We start from the raw sequence: 16,054 nt of genomic DNA, 5'->3' as shown, positions 1-16,054 counted from the left end.
TGAAAAATGATGTTGTAGAAGAGAAGGTACCGACATGGAAAGATGTTTTTGGTGTTGACCGAGTAGAGAAGGGTACAAGAGTGGAGTGTATCTGTGCACTTCTCACAGTAGCTTTCTTTTACCTGCTTAACGAAGAGGTAGATACATATGCCTCAAAACTGGCTTCTGTTTTGAGAGCTGTCCTGTAAATTTGGGATAAGCCAAATGGCTACAGCCTCCAACTTGTTAATAACTCAGTTAATAAAAATTCCAGTGGCATTTCCAGCCTTAGCCAGCTCATCTAACAACAGTTTCTGTGGATTGAAACCTACTGATACTGGGCTACACCTAGGGAAGGCCACAGCATCTCACACAGCTTAGCTCAGTTAGTGGTCTGAACAACCCAGTGTTACCCCCATTTTATAGGGAGGACGTGGAAGTCAGCAGAGGGTAAGAGGCTGGTGGATAGTCACACAGCTCGTAAGTGAGAGTGGACTGGCAATCCAGGTGTTTCTGATGCCAGAGGCTTTATTTTTCTCAATATTCTACCTCCCTTATAGTCAATTTGGGGTTTGGAAAACATGATTACCATGTAAAAATCTCAGTAAGTTTAGCAAGAGACCTTCTACAAGTCCACATCTGGGGGTAAGAGAACTTGGTTGGAAGATCTGGTGGGGAGGTCAACTGTGGAGCTTCAGGGGCCTCCCTTACACTCCAGTGAACAACTCCTTCACTTCTTGGGTTCGAGACAGCTGTGCACCTCTAGACCCCAAAGCCTTTCATGATAGTGACATCGAGGATAATAAAAGTGCACAGAGCTGGTGGTTGGCTTCTCTGCTTTCCCCTCATTATCAGCCAATCAGGAAAACAAATTCATCATAAATAAACAGGGCCTAGGAGCATCCAACAGAAATAAACAATGGGGAACATTGAGCAAATTCAGTTTGCATCACTAAAAATTCTGGCTTTGGAAGACCCTAATTCCTTCCACATTTCAATCATTGGACTCTTCTGGAATAAATAATGCTCTGGATTAGTGGTGATGAAAGACCGAGATAATCTTAACTCACTCACAGGACATTAAAAAAAGGCAAAATAAAACAACCTTTTGTGCTTATTGTTGTCACACACCATCTCTCAATGTGATCCCTACAGTTGTGTTCAGGTATGCTCTTTCAAGGCTAGGGAGGCCGTAGTTAGTGTGAAGACTTTAGAAAATGTGGATTGGAAAAATAATAATACAGGCCACTCCCAGTTTCATCACGAAGGTTTGCCCATTGTTGACATTTGTTGTATTTTTTCTTGAAGGGGTGTGTGTGTGTGTGTGTGTGTACCTAGCTATATGGCTAGGTAGTAGGTGTATTGAATAGGATTAGGCTGTACCTTTCTGTAGCCTGCCTTGCTCATCCAACAGACAGAATATCTTTCCATGCCAGTAGCTATTCTATAATATCATTTTGCATGGTCAAGCAGAATTCGTGATCTGATCTGCCATGAAAATGTTAACTTATTTCCTGTTTTGTCCACTGCTTCTGATTTTGGTAGTTGTCGGGGAATTATTTATTGAGACCTTCCATGTGCTGAATTCTTTGTGAATCTGTCCACATAGGTGGCAGTGCCCTGCAATGGAGGGACCTCGGTTCCAATCACATCTCTGTTCCCTACTATCTCTTTGACTTTGTGTAAGTTAATTAAGTTCTCTGAGCCTCGATTATCCTCTGTGGAAACAGGGATAATGAACCTTTCCTCAAAGGGCTGTTGTAAAAATGCAGTGAGGTAAGATACACAGAGACTCTGGAAATTATATGAGCAGGCGCGCAGCGAGCGGTTGCTGTCACTGTTGCAGAGTGGGGTGCCCCATCCAGCCTGAGGGAAAGAGGTCAGGGTGGTGTCTGTGTGGGGCTGAGGAGACTGGGTGAGCCCTGAAGGGTGAGTTGGGGTGAGCAAGCAAAGGGGAGACTTCAAAAAATTCCTCTGGGCCTCTACTTTAGTTATGCAATATGAAGCCAGGGGTCTGAGGGAGGACACCTTTCCTAATTTGCCCCTGGATGTAGGGGATGGTAGTGAGAGAGTGCTGTTGGCATATTTGTTGCTATCTGGCCACGTGAGAGCAAATAGGCACTGTGGGCCTTGCAGGTGTGGCTTGCTTAGGACCCTGGAGGGCATGGAGATTGAGGCTGGCCATGGTGGTGCCTTGAGAGCAGCTTCCACTCTCCCTTCTGCTAGGCATTGCACTGTAGGAGTTAAGGGCTTAGGCTGGCAAATCTCAGATAGATCTGAGTCCCAATCCCTGCTTCCAACATTTGTCTGATCTTCAAATCTTATCTGTAAAATTGGGACAATGATATTAGCCTCAGATGGGGTCGTGAAGATAATGAGAGCTAATATATGCAGGGCTGACACCTGAAAATCTAAATAGGTAGTGACTGTGGGTTTTCTTCTCCACCTGTCCTGCCTCCCTTACCTGCTCAGTGACTCTACCTCCTGCCTCTACGTGGCCTGAGGAGAACTGACAGTGGCCAGGTGTTTACAGAGGAGAGCAGACAGTGAGGGGAAAACACAGTGGATGGGAGCTGGGTGTGGACACTAGGGGAGAAGGGTTGAGGGCTGAACCAGAAGCTTCAGATACACCTTGGGATCCAACGTTCTGATCCAGACTGGACAGAGGTGGCTTCCTCTGATATTACTGCAGCCTCTAGGCTTCTGTTTGAGTTGAATTTTGGAACAGCCGTACTAAAAAGCCAAATAAACTACAAATTTGTTTAATGAAAAGAAAAAAAAAAATAGAAGTGAGATAGTCCCAAGACAACAGAGTGTAAAATCATAGCAGGTTAATACTCTTTACCCTCAACCTCTCCCTCTGCACTATCCCCTCTAGCCTCCTCATAATCCTTCTTAAGGACAGCCATGTCCTCACGGGCCTCAGAAAACTCCCCTTCCTCCATGCCCTCACCCACATACCCGTGAAAAAAGGCACACTTGGCATATATCGGGTCAAACTTGTGGGCCAGGCGAGCCCAGGCCTTTGCAGTGGCTGTGGTGTTGCTCAGCATGCACCCAGCTCGCTGTGCTTTGGCCAGGTCTCTACCAGGTACCACAGAGGGAGGCTGGTAATTAATGCCCACTTTGAAGCTAGTGGGGCACCAGTCCACAAACTGGATGGTATGCTTGGTCTTGATGGTGGCAGTGGCAATGTCGACATCTTTGGGAATCACATCGCCCTGGTACAACAGGCAGCAAACCATGTATGGGGTGATTTATGCCCTCCCTGCTGGGGTGAGGCTTTCAACAGATGCTGTTAAGAAGGAAAGAGAGCCCAGCAGCACTGGGGATTTCCCATAACCTTGCCTGGAAACAGGAGGCAAACCTAGAGGACTTTTTGAGATCGATCTCTGGGATATATGGATGGCTTTAACTATAGGACAGTACTAGTCAAAATGTGGTCCACAAGGCTGGTCCATGGTGAGATATAAAACTGAGAGCAAATGCTAGGGAAATTTTACAAGAATTTGACAGAGGAATGTTGTGTGTGTTGACTCTAATGGAAAAAAAAAAGTTGAGTATTTTTGTATGTCCTTTAAAATTTTACATTTTTAGTAATTTATTTCTATTATGTTTCACAAATGCCACAGTCTGTGATACATTAATGAATTAAAACAAGACAAAACAAAGTGGGTTCTCCCCAAAGATGCTTTGGGAAGCACTGCTCTGGGCTACTCTATAAATGTCAAGCATTATTCTTCTCCAGGGAGTTCCTGGTGTTTTCACTTTGGAAGCAGATGTAGAATGATGGATCAGAAAGAGGTCTGGATGGGGTCAGGAAGCCCTTGGTTCCCGGCCTCACCATACACACACTAGCTATGTGGTCTTGTAAAGCCTCTCCTATGATCAGTTTCATTATCTGTGAAATGAGGGTAATAAAACCTGCCACATGGGATTTGTGAGATTTAGTGTAGGTAAAGAGCCTAATGAGATCTCTGGCCTGTAGTAGGGACTAAAAATATTTGTTCCTTTTCTCTCTTCCCTTTGCAGTTAACTTACATGTATAAGAATTTCAATGTTTAGCTTTCTTGGTCCCTTGAAAAATATTTCTATCCATCCTAGTCTTTGGTTGTCCTAGGTTCATGGAGGTTCTTTATATCTCCATAATAATAGTCCCAGCATTTTATGTAAATTTGCCCTTCGTCACAATAAACCTGCAAGGTAGAGATTCTTCCATTCTGAAAGAGAGGAAACAGAAGTCATAGAGGTTGAATGCCTTGCTTAAAGTCATACAACAGTGTTAAGGACAGCTTGAAATTCCGACTTGTCCACCTGCTTTCAATGGATGAGCGTTCCTTCTGGGGCCTTCAAATTTTTTTTTATTTAAGATTTTATTTATTTATTTGACAGAGAGACACACAGTGAGAGAGGGAACACAAGCAGGGGAGCAGCAGAGGGAGAGGGAGAAACAGGCTTCCTGCCAAGCAGGGAACCCGATGGGGGTCTGGATCCCAGGACCCTGGGATCATGACCTGAGCCAGAGAGAGACACTTAATGACTGAGCCACCCAGATGCCCCCAGTTTTTTTTTTTTTTAATATTTTATTTATTTGTTTGAGAGAGAGTGAGAGAGAGCATGAAGGGGGAGAAGGTCAGAGGGAGAAGCAGACTCCCCATGGAGCTGGGAGCCCGATGCAGTACTTGATCCCAGGACTCCAGGATCATGACCTGAGCTGAAGGCAGTAGCTTAGCCAACTGAGCCACCCAGGCACCCTGGAGCCTTCAATTTTAAAGTCATCGACTCTCCTTTCCTCTTTTATAGGTTTATTAGGTATATTTTCTATTTTATAGGTTTAGTGAACCATGTTCAAATGTCCAGTAAACCCGGGGGGCCAGGGATCCTTGATCAGAGCCAACGGCTATATGGGGAGCTAGCAGAGTTGTACTTTGGACAGTTTTTTATAGCAGAAAACAGCAGAGAGGAAGGGCTGGCCGTTGCTTCAGCCCATCTACCTCTGAGAAGGTCATGGAGAATGTTTTGGGATAGGTGTTTTTCTCTTGACTCTGGAAATGAAACTCCGTCGTGTTTAGCTGTGGACACATCTGCCAAGGCAGCTGTTCACATTGCACAACTTATGCTTCTCACCAGCTAGCTCTGGCCTCACCGTAGGCAGAGAACGTGACCATTGTTCTTGCTCAAGGATGGACTGCGGTGCTGAAAGTAGACTCCAGGCTTCCCCCCGCCCCTGCCGCGAGTGAAGAAAAAAGTGGTCCCACCATCTGTGAGATGAGGGTGAGGGTGACCAAGTGGGTTCTGGCTTCATGGTGAGAGAGACTTGAGTTTCAATTCCAGCTTTCTGTCTGGAATTGCTGAGTTTCTGTTTTCTCATTGGTAAAGTGGAGACAAGAATACGACTTGTTTCATGGGGAGGATTTATATCAGAGTCTGGTAATCGTGGTGGCAAACCATTCTATGAGGCAGACTCGGTGCCAGGACTTTATTCATTAACTCATTTCATCCTCATCACAAACCCCATGAGCAGATACAGTTGTCCCTGCTTTGCAGAAGAGGAAGCTGAGGCAAGGGAGATTATATAACTTGTCCAAGGTCACATAGTAAGTGATGAACTGGGATTCACTTGGGGGAATCTGGCTCTCAGTTATCACTTGATACTGCTTCTCAGTACAATATTCAGTCAGCTTGTGCAGGAGAATTCCCTCTATTCCCCTTATGTAAGTAATGTTTTCTTTACCAGAAAAAGATCTGTGCTGTGAGATTTGAGACATGAAACTCAAATACAGTTAATAAGAGTAGAAATTTATAAAGTCACTTTAGAAAAGAGTCTCCTAGATTGGCAGGACTTATCAATGACAAGATTGAGGTATTTAAGATTGAGAAGATGGAGCTGAACATTCTGAAGCCATCCATGCAAATGAGGATTAAGGGAAGTCAAAACAGTGTCTGGGCAGAGCCCATCTTGGCATTGGCCAAAGTCGATCAGTCAAGCCAAAGTCTTGACTGATCGACTTTGAGAATTAAAATTCCATGGACACAACTATTCCCATTGAGTCTGTCTGCCAAGAGGAGAAGGATGTTTGATGAGGAACATCAAACATGAGTTTCTGGTTTACCTGATGGCTGAATGTAAATGAGTGCATTGACATTCTGGTTTGTACAGCCATCTTTTTGTGCTTGGTTGATATAAATCTTTGTGACAGACTAACCTATTCATGTTCTAATCAGAATAGGTTTATGAGCTAGAAAATCATAGACTGAATCTTGGGGTAGGAGGATTTCACAAAAATAATAAAATAAAGACAGTTGTGGCTCTTTGGGGATAGCCAGTTGGACTTCTTCAGACAGTACTGTTCCTGCTGCCATGCACATTGTCCTCTTTCTCTCTTGGCTTCCAAAGATGGCATTGACTGTAGTCCAGGTGGTTGTGAAGGCCTTCCTTAGAAGCTCTGGACAGTTTTAATGGTTAGAAAGTTCTCTCTGGTCTAGCTTGAAAATCAGCCTGCCAGTTGTTCCAAACTTTCACTCCTGTTTTACACTTAGTCTGCTCTTCTGCTTTGGAGATAGCCATCTGAGATTTGTGATGAATACGCTCACTACTCCCAGGCTCTTTTCTTCTCTAGACCAAGTGGCTTTCATTCCTTTCTTACACCGTGTTTGGAATCTTCACAGGCCTGGTTATTGACTCCACTTTTCCACAAGGTCGGAGAATTTCTATAGGCTTATCTAAGGGCAGAAGAGAGTAGACAGGGATAACACAAGGGGTCTGAGGCATAGCTCAAAGCCACTGAGCACAAGCAAGACTTTTCATGGATGATTCATGTTTTACCATAGTGATGGTGATGCAGACTCTGTCTTTTCATTCCAAATTTAATCTGTGGTTGTGTAATATAAATACAACACTCCTTATCATTCTTTCGTCGTCTTCTGTCAGATAGCTGCAGGAATGGTCATGTCCTGATGGACAAACTCTCATAAGGTCTATGGGTCCCAGGCTGCAAGTCTTGAGTCTCTTGGTGTGGTTTATCTTGGTGTCCAGAAGGTGGCTTACACTGCTGTAGGTGTTGTCCAAGAAGGGTTTGTGGTGAAGGGTGGCAGGGAGAGGAGCTGTGTGGAATTTTGGCAGTGTCTGTCACCATGTTAAGTGCCCCAACAGTCCTATTGAAGGGATGTCATGGTGGAGATGTTACAGTGTGCGTGCGTAAGGGTGGCTACTACAGCTTTGCTTAGAAGAGCATCTGTCTCAAGTTTTGGTCAAGTAAACTATGTAGGTTGGGGACACACAGAGGTTAACTAGTAAGATGAGGAAGAGTAGGGTGGCAGGGATGGAGGTACAACGTATATTTTATAAGTGAAAAAAATATTTTGTATAGTCTGATCCTATTTTTAGTGTAAGGAAAATTATATATGCTATAGAGTCATACAGAAACAACTAGAAGAAGATATACACATGACTGTTAAAACTGGTAATCTGGCAGGGCAGAGTGGGTGGGAAATAGATTTTTAAAAAATATTAGGTATGTATTTTCTACTTTTTTCTTTATAGATACTTTTTGTAGCTATCTTCTTTTTTTCTTTTCATTTTTCTGTGTTGTTTGAATGAAGGCATTTGGTTTTTGTAAATAAACATTGCATGGAACAGTGGATGTTATACGCAGACAATGAATCATGGAACACTACATCAAACACTGATGTACTGTATGGTGACTAAAATTACATAATTTAAAAAGAAGCAGTGATTTCTAAAAAGGAACACCGCACTATGCTTATCTTTATTTTTTTTAATAATAGGTTTTAAGATGATAAAACTAGTGCATTATGGTAAAACATTCAAAAATTGTAAAAAATATATGCAGTGAATAGTAGGTCTGCTTACCATTTCACTCCCCAGAATTCCCTCTGTGCAGACTCAACCATGTATATAATATATACATGTCCTTTTAAAACAACCCACATACAAATGGGATCCTATGGTATTCTGCACTCTGCTTTTTTTTTTATAATTTATTTTTTATTTATTTTCAGCATAACAGTATTCATTATTTTTTCACCACACCCAGTGCTCCATGCAATCCATGCCCTCTATAATACCCACCACCTGGTACCCCAACCTCCCACCCCCCTGCCACTTCAAACCCCTCAGATTGTTTTTCAGAGTCCATAGTCTCTCATGGTTCACCTCCCCTTCCAATTTCCCCCAACTCCCTTCTCCTCTCTTTTAAAAAAATTTAATAATATATCTTGTAGAGTTTTTCCTATAATGACATATACAGATGATCATATGGTCGTTCCATAATTTGCTTACTAGACATTTAGGTTATTTTTTTTCCTATTATAAGCAATGCTGTAAGTGATGTTTGTAGTAAATCCATATAACAGCATGTTAAAATGGGGCTGTTTTAGTCTCAGTTTCTGACTGAAGCTCTGAATCCCTAGAACAAGACAGTACTGAGCATCTGCTTCTGCAGTCCTAAAGGAGGGGCAGGCCCACCTAGACAGCACCACTGAGATTGCACAGTCCCTTTTACCAGCATGGACCATCACTTGACCCCAGCGTTCAGGAGGTGGCAGAGATTAGAGAGGCTGGGAAGAGTGTGTTTCTTTGGAGAGTGTTGTCAGTGTGTCCCCTGTCCCTCCCTCCTCCCATCTCTGATGGGGAGGCTGAATGAAACCAATTGAGAAAGGCTTAGACAGAACCCATGAAGAGCATGGCGTCAGTCCTTGGGACCTGAGTTTGGGAAGGAGAGGCTGGTCTGGCCTGAGTTGGGAGAGAAAAAAAAGAGAGAGAGCACCCTGCTGGGATCCAGGGACCCTCCACCTACAGAGGCAAGGAAAAGAACGAGTGTTCCACAGTTCTAGAAATGGGCCAGCAGGAGAGGGACAGACAGGCCAGCAGGAGAGGGACAGACAGCCACCTGGAGAGAGACTCTTCCCAGCAGGGTTTTCTGAAACAATAGAAGAGACGAGTGTTGAAAGCCCACAGCTTAAGGCAGAAGTTGAAAGTAGTGGGACAGGGGAGTCTCCAGGGCATCTAGGGCACGCCAGTGGAAGCTCCCAAAGTGGGATATGTGGGAGACCCACACAAACCCCCCAGCCCAGGGAGCCGCAGTGCCAGCCATGGGAAGCCCCGCCTCCTTTCCTTTGTCCTCTTTATCTGGGTCCTGTTCTCTGGGGCCAGTGAGGTGAGGGAGAAGAAGAAGACAACCTTGTCTCCCTTTCCGACACTAGCATCCAGCCTTGAAGCAGACCTGAGCTGAAGAAGGGAGAAACTTTCAAATGCAGTTTATTCAGGGGCACCTGTGTGGCTCAGTCATTTAAGCATCCAACTCTTAATTTCTGCCCAGGTCATCATCTCAGGGTCATGAGAGTGAGTCTCTACGGAGCAGGCTTAATATCCATCCTGCTCAACCTATGCGTGCTCGCTCTTTCTCAATTTTTTTTTTTTTTTTTTAAGATTTTATTTTTTTACTTGACAGACAGAGATCACAAGTAGGCGGAGAGGCAGGCAGAGAGAGGACTGGAAGCAGGCTCCCTGCGGAGCAGAGAGCCCGATGCGGGGCTTTATTCCAGGACCCTAGGATCATGACCAGAGCCGAAGGCAGAGGCTTTAACCCACTGAGCCACCCAGGCACCCCTCTTCCTCACATTTTAAAAAAGATTTATTTATTTGACAGAGAGGGAAAGAGCACAAGCAGGGGGAGCAGTAAGCAGAGGGAGAGGGAGAAGCAGGCTTTGGGCTGAACCTGATGTGGGGCTCCATCCCAGGACCCTGGTCTCATGACTTGAGCTGAAGGCTGATGCTTAAGTGATGGAGGCACTAAGGTGCCCCCCACCCATTTAAAAAATGCAGTTTGTCAATTTGTTTAGAATTGGGTTAAATATACTGGAGTGTGCTTTGAAGTCATAGATTTTGGGTGTGTGTGAGTTTAAGGAGCAGGTGATTAGTTTACAGGGTGAGAAAAATGAAATAAAATTGCGTTATATTGCCCCATATTGAGTCCAGCTCATTTGACATTCCTGGTAAACGTGTAATTTTACTCTGTATCATGAATTTCTAGAAGTAGAATTTCTGTGCGGACAAGAGTATATTTAAAATTTTAATAAATGTGAAAAAGAAAAAAAGTTGTTAATAGATGTAGTCAAATTGCTGTATAAATTATCTGATCCCATTTACATTTTCCCAGTGATGCATGAAAGTGGTATTTTCTCGACACCTCCTTTCTACTCCATGAGTATCAAATATTTTCATCTTTGCTACTCTACCAGGTTAAGAAAATGGTATTCCATATATATACATATTTTCATTATGAGAAAAATTAAGATATTAATATTTCTTTTTCTGTCAACACCATTGCAAATGCCCCTTGCTATCCATGTTTTCCCCCTATTGGGTTGGTCTTGTTCTCATTAATTTGTAAGAACTCTTTATATATTAAGGCATTAGCCGTTGGCCTATCACACATGTTGCGGATATTTATCCATGTATGTTATTTTATTTTATTTTTTTTTAGTTACTTGTTTTTTGATGTAGGTTAATGTGCAGTAATGAATTTTCAGGCGTGTGGATACTATTGCATAGAATGAATATAAATTTACTCTAGAGTGCTCCTGAAGTAACAGCAGAATTTTTTTTCTTTTTTTCTTTTCACAGTTAGTAGACGTTACAAACCCAAGTAAAACTATGGACACTGGGGAAGGTATGTGCTCTGGTGAGTGATATGAATTTTGTAAGACTGATGATTCACAGACCTGTACCCCTGAAACAAATAATACATTATATGTTAATTAAAAAAAAAAACAAAAAACAAAACCAAAACCCATGGCAGGCAAGGGTTAGCCTTTGAGGTCAAGTTGTTGGGAACCACAACTCTTGGCTGTACTTGCTCCACCTCAGTGAACCCAGCCCTCCTGGGTTGAAGTTCAGCACTTAAGTCTCTTGTGAAGCCAGAAATCATTAAATTGTTAATTTCTTTCTTTTTTTTTTTTTTTTTAAGAATTTATTTATTTATTTGACAGAGAGAGAGACACAAGTAGGCAGAGAGGCAGGCAGGTGGGGGGGAAGCAGGCTCCCTGCTGAGCAGAGAGCCCAATGTGGGCTCAATACCAGGACCCTGAGATCGTGACCCTAGCTGAAGGCAGAGGCTTAACCCACTGAGCCACCCAGGTGCCCCAAATTGTTAATTTATTTTATTTTATTTTATTTTTTTAAGTATACTTTTTTTTTTTTTTTTAGATTTTATTTATTTATTTGACAGAGAGAGATCACAAGTAGGCAGAGAGGCAGGCAGAGAGAGAGGAAGGGAAGCAGGCTCCCTGTTGAGCAGGGAGCCCGATGTGGAGCTCGATCCCAGGACCCTGGGATCATGACCTGAGCCGAAAGCAGAGGCTTAACCCACTGAGCCACCCAGGCGCCCCCCAAATTGTTAATTTCTTATAAAACATAAGCAGCAGCATTTCAAGGTGGGGCCAAGAAAAAAAAAGGGAACTGGAATGTCCCTCTTCCTCTCCTCCTTTCTCCCTTCTCCCTTTGAACACCCTCCCTTCCTCCTTTGCTTTTCTCTCTTCTCTAGCCTCCTGGTTGGACAGGAGAAGCCGAGAGGAGAACAAGTGGAAGCGGGGGAAGGTAACAGAAGAGGAAGGCTCTCAGTCGTTAAAGATTAAGCCTGAACTCTGGTGTGGCATTCAAGGCCCTCATTCAGCCGCGCCTCCCTCCTCTGTGACCTCCATACCCTGCATCCTAGCCACACTAGTCTGTTAGGAAGCTCTCCCCAGGGCAGCCTTCTGGCCTTGCCACCAGCTGGGTTCTCTACCAAGAGCTTGCTTCCCCTTCCCTGCCTGGTATGCTTGTACTTTTCAAACGTCACTTCCCCAGGAAGCTTTCCCTGGCCCCGTCTGAGTTAGTCTTTCCTCCCCTGGCTCATGTCTTTCTTACAGCATTTCTTACAGCAGAGTTACTCCATAGATCTCTGGTCTCTCCTACCAGCCTGGGAGGCCCTTGAACGTAGGAACTTGCCTAATTCATCTCTGGATGTGACCTGGTTCTTGGTAGTGGCTTAGTCAGTGTTCACCGAAAAAACGTGGTTTAAAGAGCAAACGTGTATGTTGGGAAAGGTGTCACGAGAACGTAACTGGAACAATATTTTTCCCAGCGGTGATGGAGCACCCCAGAGAGCTTCTCCCATGCCAGCTTCCCCTTAAGTTCTAAGTTAGAGATGAGCAGGCTTGACTAAGTCCTGTGGATTTATAAACAGGCGATGCCCCTGATAGGCAGAAGTCAACCACTTACCTCTACTGGAAGCCTCATGCCCTTTATCATGCCAGGGAAGGGGGAAAATTCAGAGTCACTGGCTATGGAGTTTCCGTCCTAAGAAGAGTCTGCTTAGAACAGCATTCTTCAAACTTTGGCCAGTATCACCTGGGGAACTCTGGTAAAATACTAAGGCCCAGGCCATATCCTACTTCAAGGAGCCTGGGCCTCTGCATTCTTCACTCTTCAGGTGATTCTGCCAGCCACCGAAGTGAGAACCACTGGCATACAGCAAGTGGGCTAAGGTCCTCTTCTTCTTCTTCTTTTTTTTTTCCCAAAAGATTATTTATTTATTTATTTGACAGAGACCACAAGTAGGCAGAGAGGCATGCAGAGAGGGAGAGAGGAGGAAGCAGGCTCCCTGCTGAGCAGAGAGCCAGATGCGGGGCTCGATCCCAGGACCCTGAGATTATGACCTGAGCCGAAGGCAGAGGCCTCAAGCCACTGAGACACCCAGGCACCCCTAAGGTCCTTTTCTTATCCCAATAGCATTCTTCTGTCACTGGCAATGGCGACGAGTCCCATCTCTCTAAATGCTGTTTTATGCTTGTGTTTCTTCCTGTACATTCAACCTGAAATAACCGTGGGCTCTTGCTCTTTCTTCTCCCTACACCACCTGCTTCCAGGTTTCAAGCAGAATTTAGTTTGCATATAAATTCTTCATTGTCCTCATGGGCATTTATGGGGTGCCCATTACATATGTGTGGAATGAATACAAACAAGGTAGTTTAATTAGAATGCACTCCCAAGCCTCCACTTGGAGCAGGAGGTTAGGTGGTAAGAAATGGAAGACACGGTCCTGCCCCAGGGAGCTTGCCATCCTGCTGAGTACACGAAGAGTGGTGAGTGCGGAGTCAGGAGTCACGGTCCTGCTACAAACTGCATGTCATTGTGGGCTGCGGTTTCTCCCCCTCCTGAATGCTAGCATTAACAATCGCAGTAACACTCATCTTCAATGGCTTCGCTGGGGACTGTGGAATAATGAGGGTTGTGTTTTCTAAAAAAGACCCATGGGCAGAAGATACTGTCACAAAAGAAAACTAATCTGGTAACTAATTATGAATAATACAGAGATCTTGTCCAGCTCTCTCTAGCCTACATTCTTCCCCGCTAGAGACCCATTTTTAATTGGAGGTGGCACATTTTAGATGTTGAGCTGTTCTTTCTGCTCTTGGTTAAGTTCTGGTAGAGATGTGACAAGCCCTTGAGGGCTTCTTTTGGAACCTTCTGAGAAATAACCCATGAAAGTGTTCTCTCCTTGCCTCATGGTCTGCTCCATCTGCCGTCTGCCCCTTCGGAGCATTGCAGATGCTGCTGGGCTGTCCTATGTCGCTGAGTGGCATCGGGAAGACCACACTCAAACTTTCCAGTGTGTCTGCCATTAGCAAATCGTCACTTCCCTTTTGAGAGAAGAAATTACTTTCTATCAGGAAAAAAAATTGCTAACACTTTGGATGATTTGGACGGAGACCACATTTTTCTCAGAAATATGGAGAAATAATGTCAGGTACAGTTCATGGCTTGTAAAATAATAATACTAACCCCCAACATTTATTAGTGCTTCTTAGTTTCCTGAGAAGCTAGTTTCACATCCCTTTTCTCATCGGTTGCTCACAATCACCTTTCAGGGCAGCTTGGATAGTAATTTCTATTTTATAGATAAGGACAGCAAGCCCAGTAGGGCAGGAGGGCGGCTGTCCGAGTGTCACAGCTAAGAAGATACTGGGATCACTCCCTTCCTAAGGGGCAAGAGAAGCTTTCGGGATGTTTGGGGAACCCAGCACGCTTACACAGCAACAGCTAGGACGTTTCAAGAATGAGTCTCACCTGTTTTCCTAAGCGAGCCCTCCAGTTGTCCCTCTCTGAGGGTTGCTGGGAACACCCGACCCATCTGTGTGCACGGCTCCCATTACAGCTCATAAGGAAGGGCCTGTTACGGGGTTGTTAGTCATGCACGTGCTGCTCTGGGTCATTGCTGCGGTATGAACCTCTGCCAGGCACCCGGCTCTCCTCGCCAGTCTTGTAGCTCCTGTAAAATGTGGAGGGAATGTCTCTGTGGTCGAGTTTCCCATTCTCCATAACTCCTCCTTGACTCTAGAGTTTGCCTTAGTTCCTTTGAGAAGGCTGATCTCTTTGCAATTCAGATCGCCTGATCTGATTCCACTTCATTTAGTTCATGTTCTCATTGGCTCCTCTCTCTCTGAGTCTGCAATTGTTTTTCTGCAAAGTAGTGCTCCTGTTGATTCCTTTCTTAAAGGTCTATGGAGTGGTCCCCCCTCCCCACCTTGGCATTCACTGTCTTAGGCCACGTCTTCTTCATATGTGTCCCAGACAAAGGTAAGGGCAGCCACCTCTGAAGGATCTCCTAGCGCCTGATTTCTCTCTCTCTCTCTCTCTCTCTCTCTTTTTAAATAAAGTTTTTTTTTTTTTAAAGATTTTTTAAAAATTTACTTGATAGAGGTCATAAGTAGGCTGAGAAAGAGAGGGAAGCAGGCTCCCTGCCGAACAGAGAACCTAATGAGGGGCTCGATCCCAGGACCCTGAGACCATGACCTGAGCTGAAGGCAGAGGCTTAACCCACTGAGCCACCCAGGTACCCCTTTTGGCACCTGATCTCTTGCCTGTCATTAGCACACACTTACCTTGCTGGAATGTGAGTCTGACCATGTCAACCCCCCTGTGGGGGCTCTCCATGGTCCACTCCTTCTTAGCTCCAGCCCAGTCTATGTAGTCATCATTTCCAAATCTGCCATGTTCTTTCATTCCTCCTCACTTTTGCTCACACCATTGCCTCTTTTGGGGTGCCTTCCCCTCTCCTGTTTAGTAGGCACACTTCTAATAATTTCTCAAGGCTCAGTTTTCATGCCATCTTCTCTGTGTAGCTTTTCCTGATACCTGTGGTAAGGATGAATCCTCTCTTCGTTGTGCCTGCATCATCACATGGATTATTTATATCCACGATTCTATTTTGTATCCATTATTCATTCATTCCTTTTTATAGTGATTGCTTTATCAATCAGCGTTGAGCAGAAAATATATATTAAGTAGTGATAATTTCAGGGAGAGGGCGCATCTGTTAGGGAAGTGAGAGATGTCCACCAACATATTACTCCTAAGGAACTGATAACTGGGCCATGAGACACATAAATCAGTAATCTTAGTACTGTGTAGTATATGCTCTGATGAAGATGAGCAAAGGGGTATGGAGAAGGCAACAATTAATTCTGCTCCAGAAAATCAAGGAGGGCTTCACATAAAAGGTAGACAATTGAATTGTGCCTTTATTTTTTTAATAAAAATATTATTTATTTGAGAGAGAGAGCGCGCAAGAGAGGGAACACAAGCAGGGTGAGTGGGAGAGGGAGAAGCAGGCTTCCCGCTGAGCAGGGAGCCCAATGTGGGACTTGATCCCAGGACCCTGGGACTATGACCTGAGCCAAAGGCAGATGCTTAACAACTGAGCCACCCAGGAGCCCCTGAGTTGGGCCTTTAATTTATTCACTCAAATTTTTAAAAAGTTTTTATTTTAATTCCAGGTAGTTAATATACAATGTTGTATTAGTTTCAGTATTCATTCCGGTTTATTAGGGACTTGCTAGCTTGTGAGTGATACACAATGAGCAAGAGAGAACTTGCAGTTCCAGCAGAGGAAGGAGCATGAACAAGCACACAGACTTGTGATGGGCCCCAGAAAGGGAGGGATTCTGTGCAGCTGGAGCTCAGGAAGCGCTGGGCAAGTGAGGGGAAATGAGGCTAGAGGAGCAGGCACTA

The 16,054-nt window shown here is 44.4% G+C and overlaps 1 protein-coding gene across 1 annotated transcript; it reads right to left on the bottom strand.

The window, feature by feature from the left end:
* Nucleotides 1-2,810: 2,810 nt before the first annotated feature.
* Nucleotides 2,811-15,078, bottom strand: LOC116570201 (tubulin alpha chain-like). Its single transcript, XM_032306961.1, has 3 exons — nucleotides 15,069-15,078; nucleotides 14,967-14,969; nucleotides 2,811-3,170 (listed from the first exon to the last, which is right to left on the bottom strand). Exons 1-3 carry the CDS (start codon nucleotides 15,069-15,071, stop codon nucleotides 2,811-2,813), a joined length of 366 nt encoding a protein of 121 aa, XP_032162852.1. The 5' UTR covers nucleotides 15,072-15,078.
* Between the last annotated feature and the right edge of the window lie 976 nt (nucleotides 15,079-16,054).

Source organism: Mustela erminea, chromosome 12 (assembly GCF_009829155.1).
Source record: "Mustela erminea isolate mMusErm1 chromosome 12, mMusErm1.Pri, whole genome shotgun sequence".
NCBI classification, from domain to species: domain Eukaryota; kingdom Metazoa; phylum Chordata; class Mammalia; order Carnivora; family Mustelidae; genus Mustela; species Mustela erminea.
The sequence above is the reverse complement of the archived record's forward strand: the minus strand, read 5'-3'. Positions and strand labels throughout refer to the sequence as shown.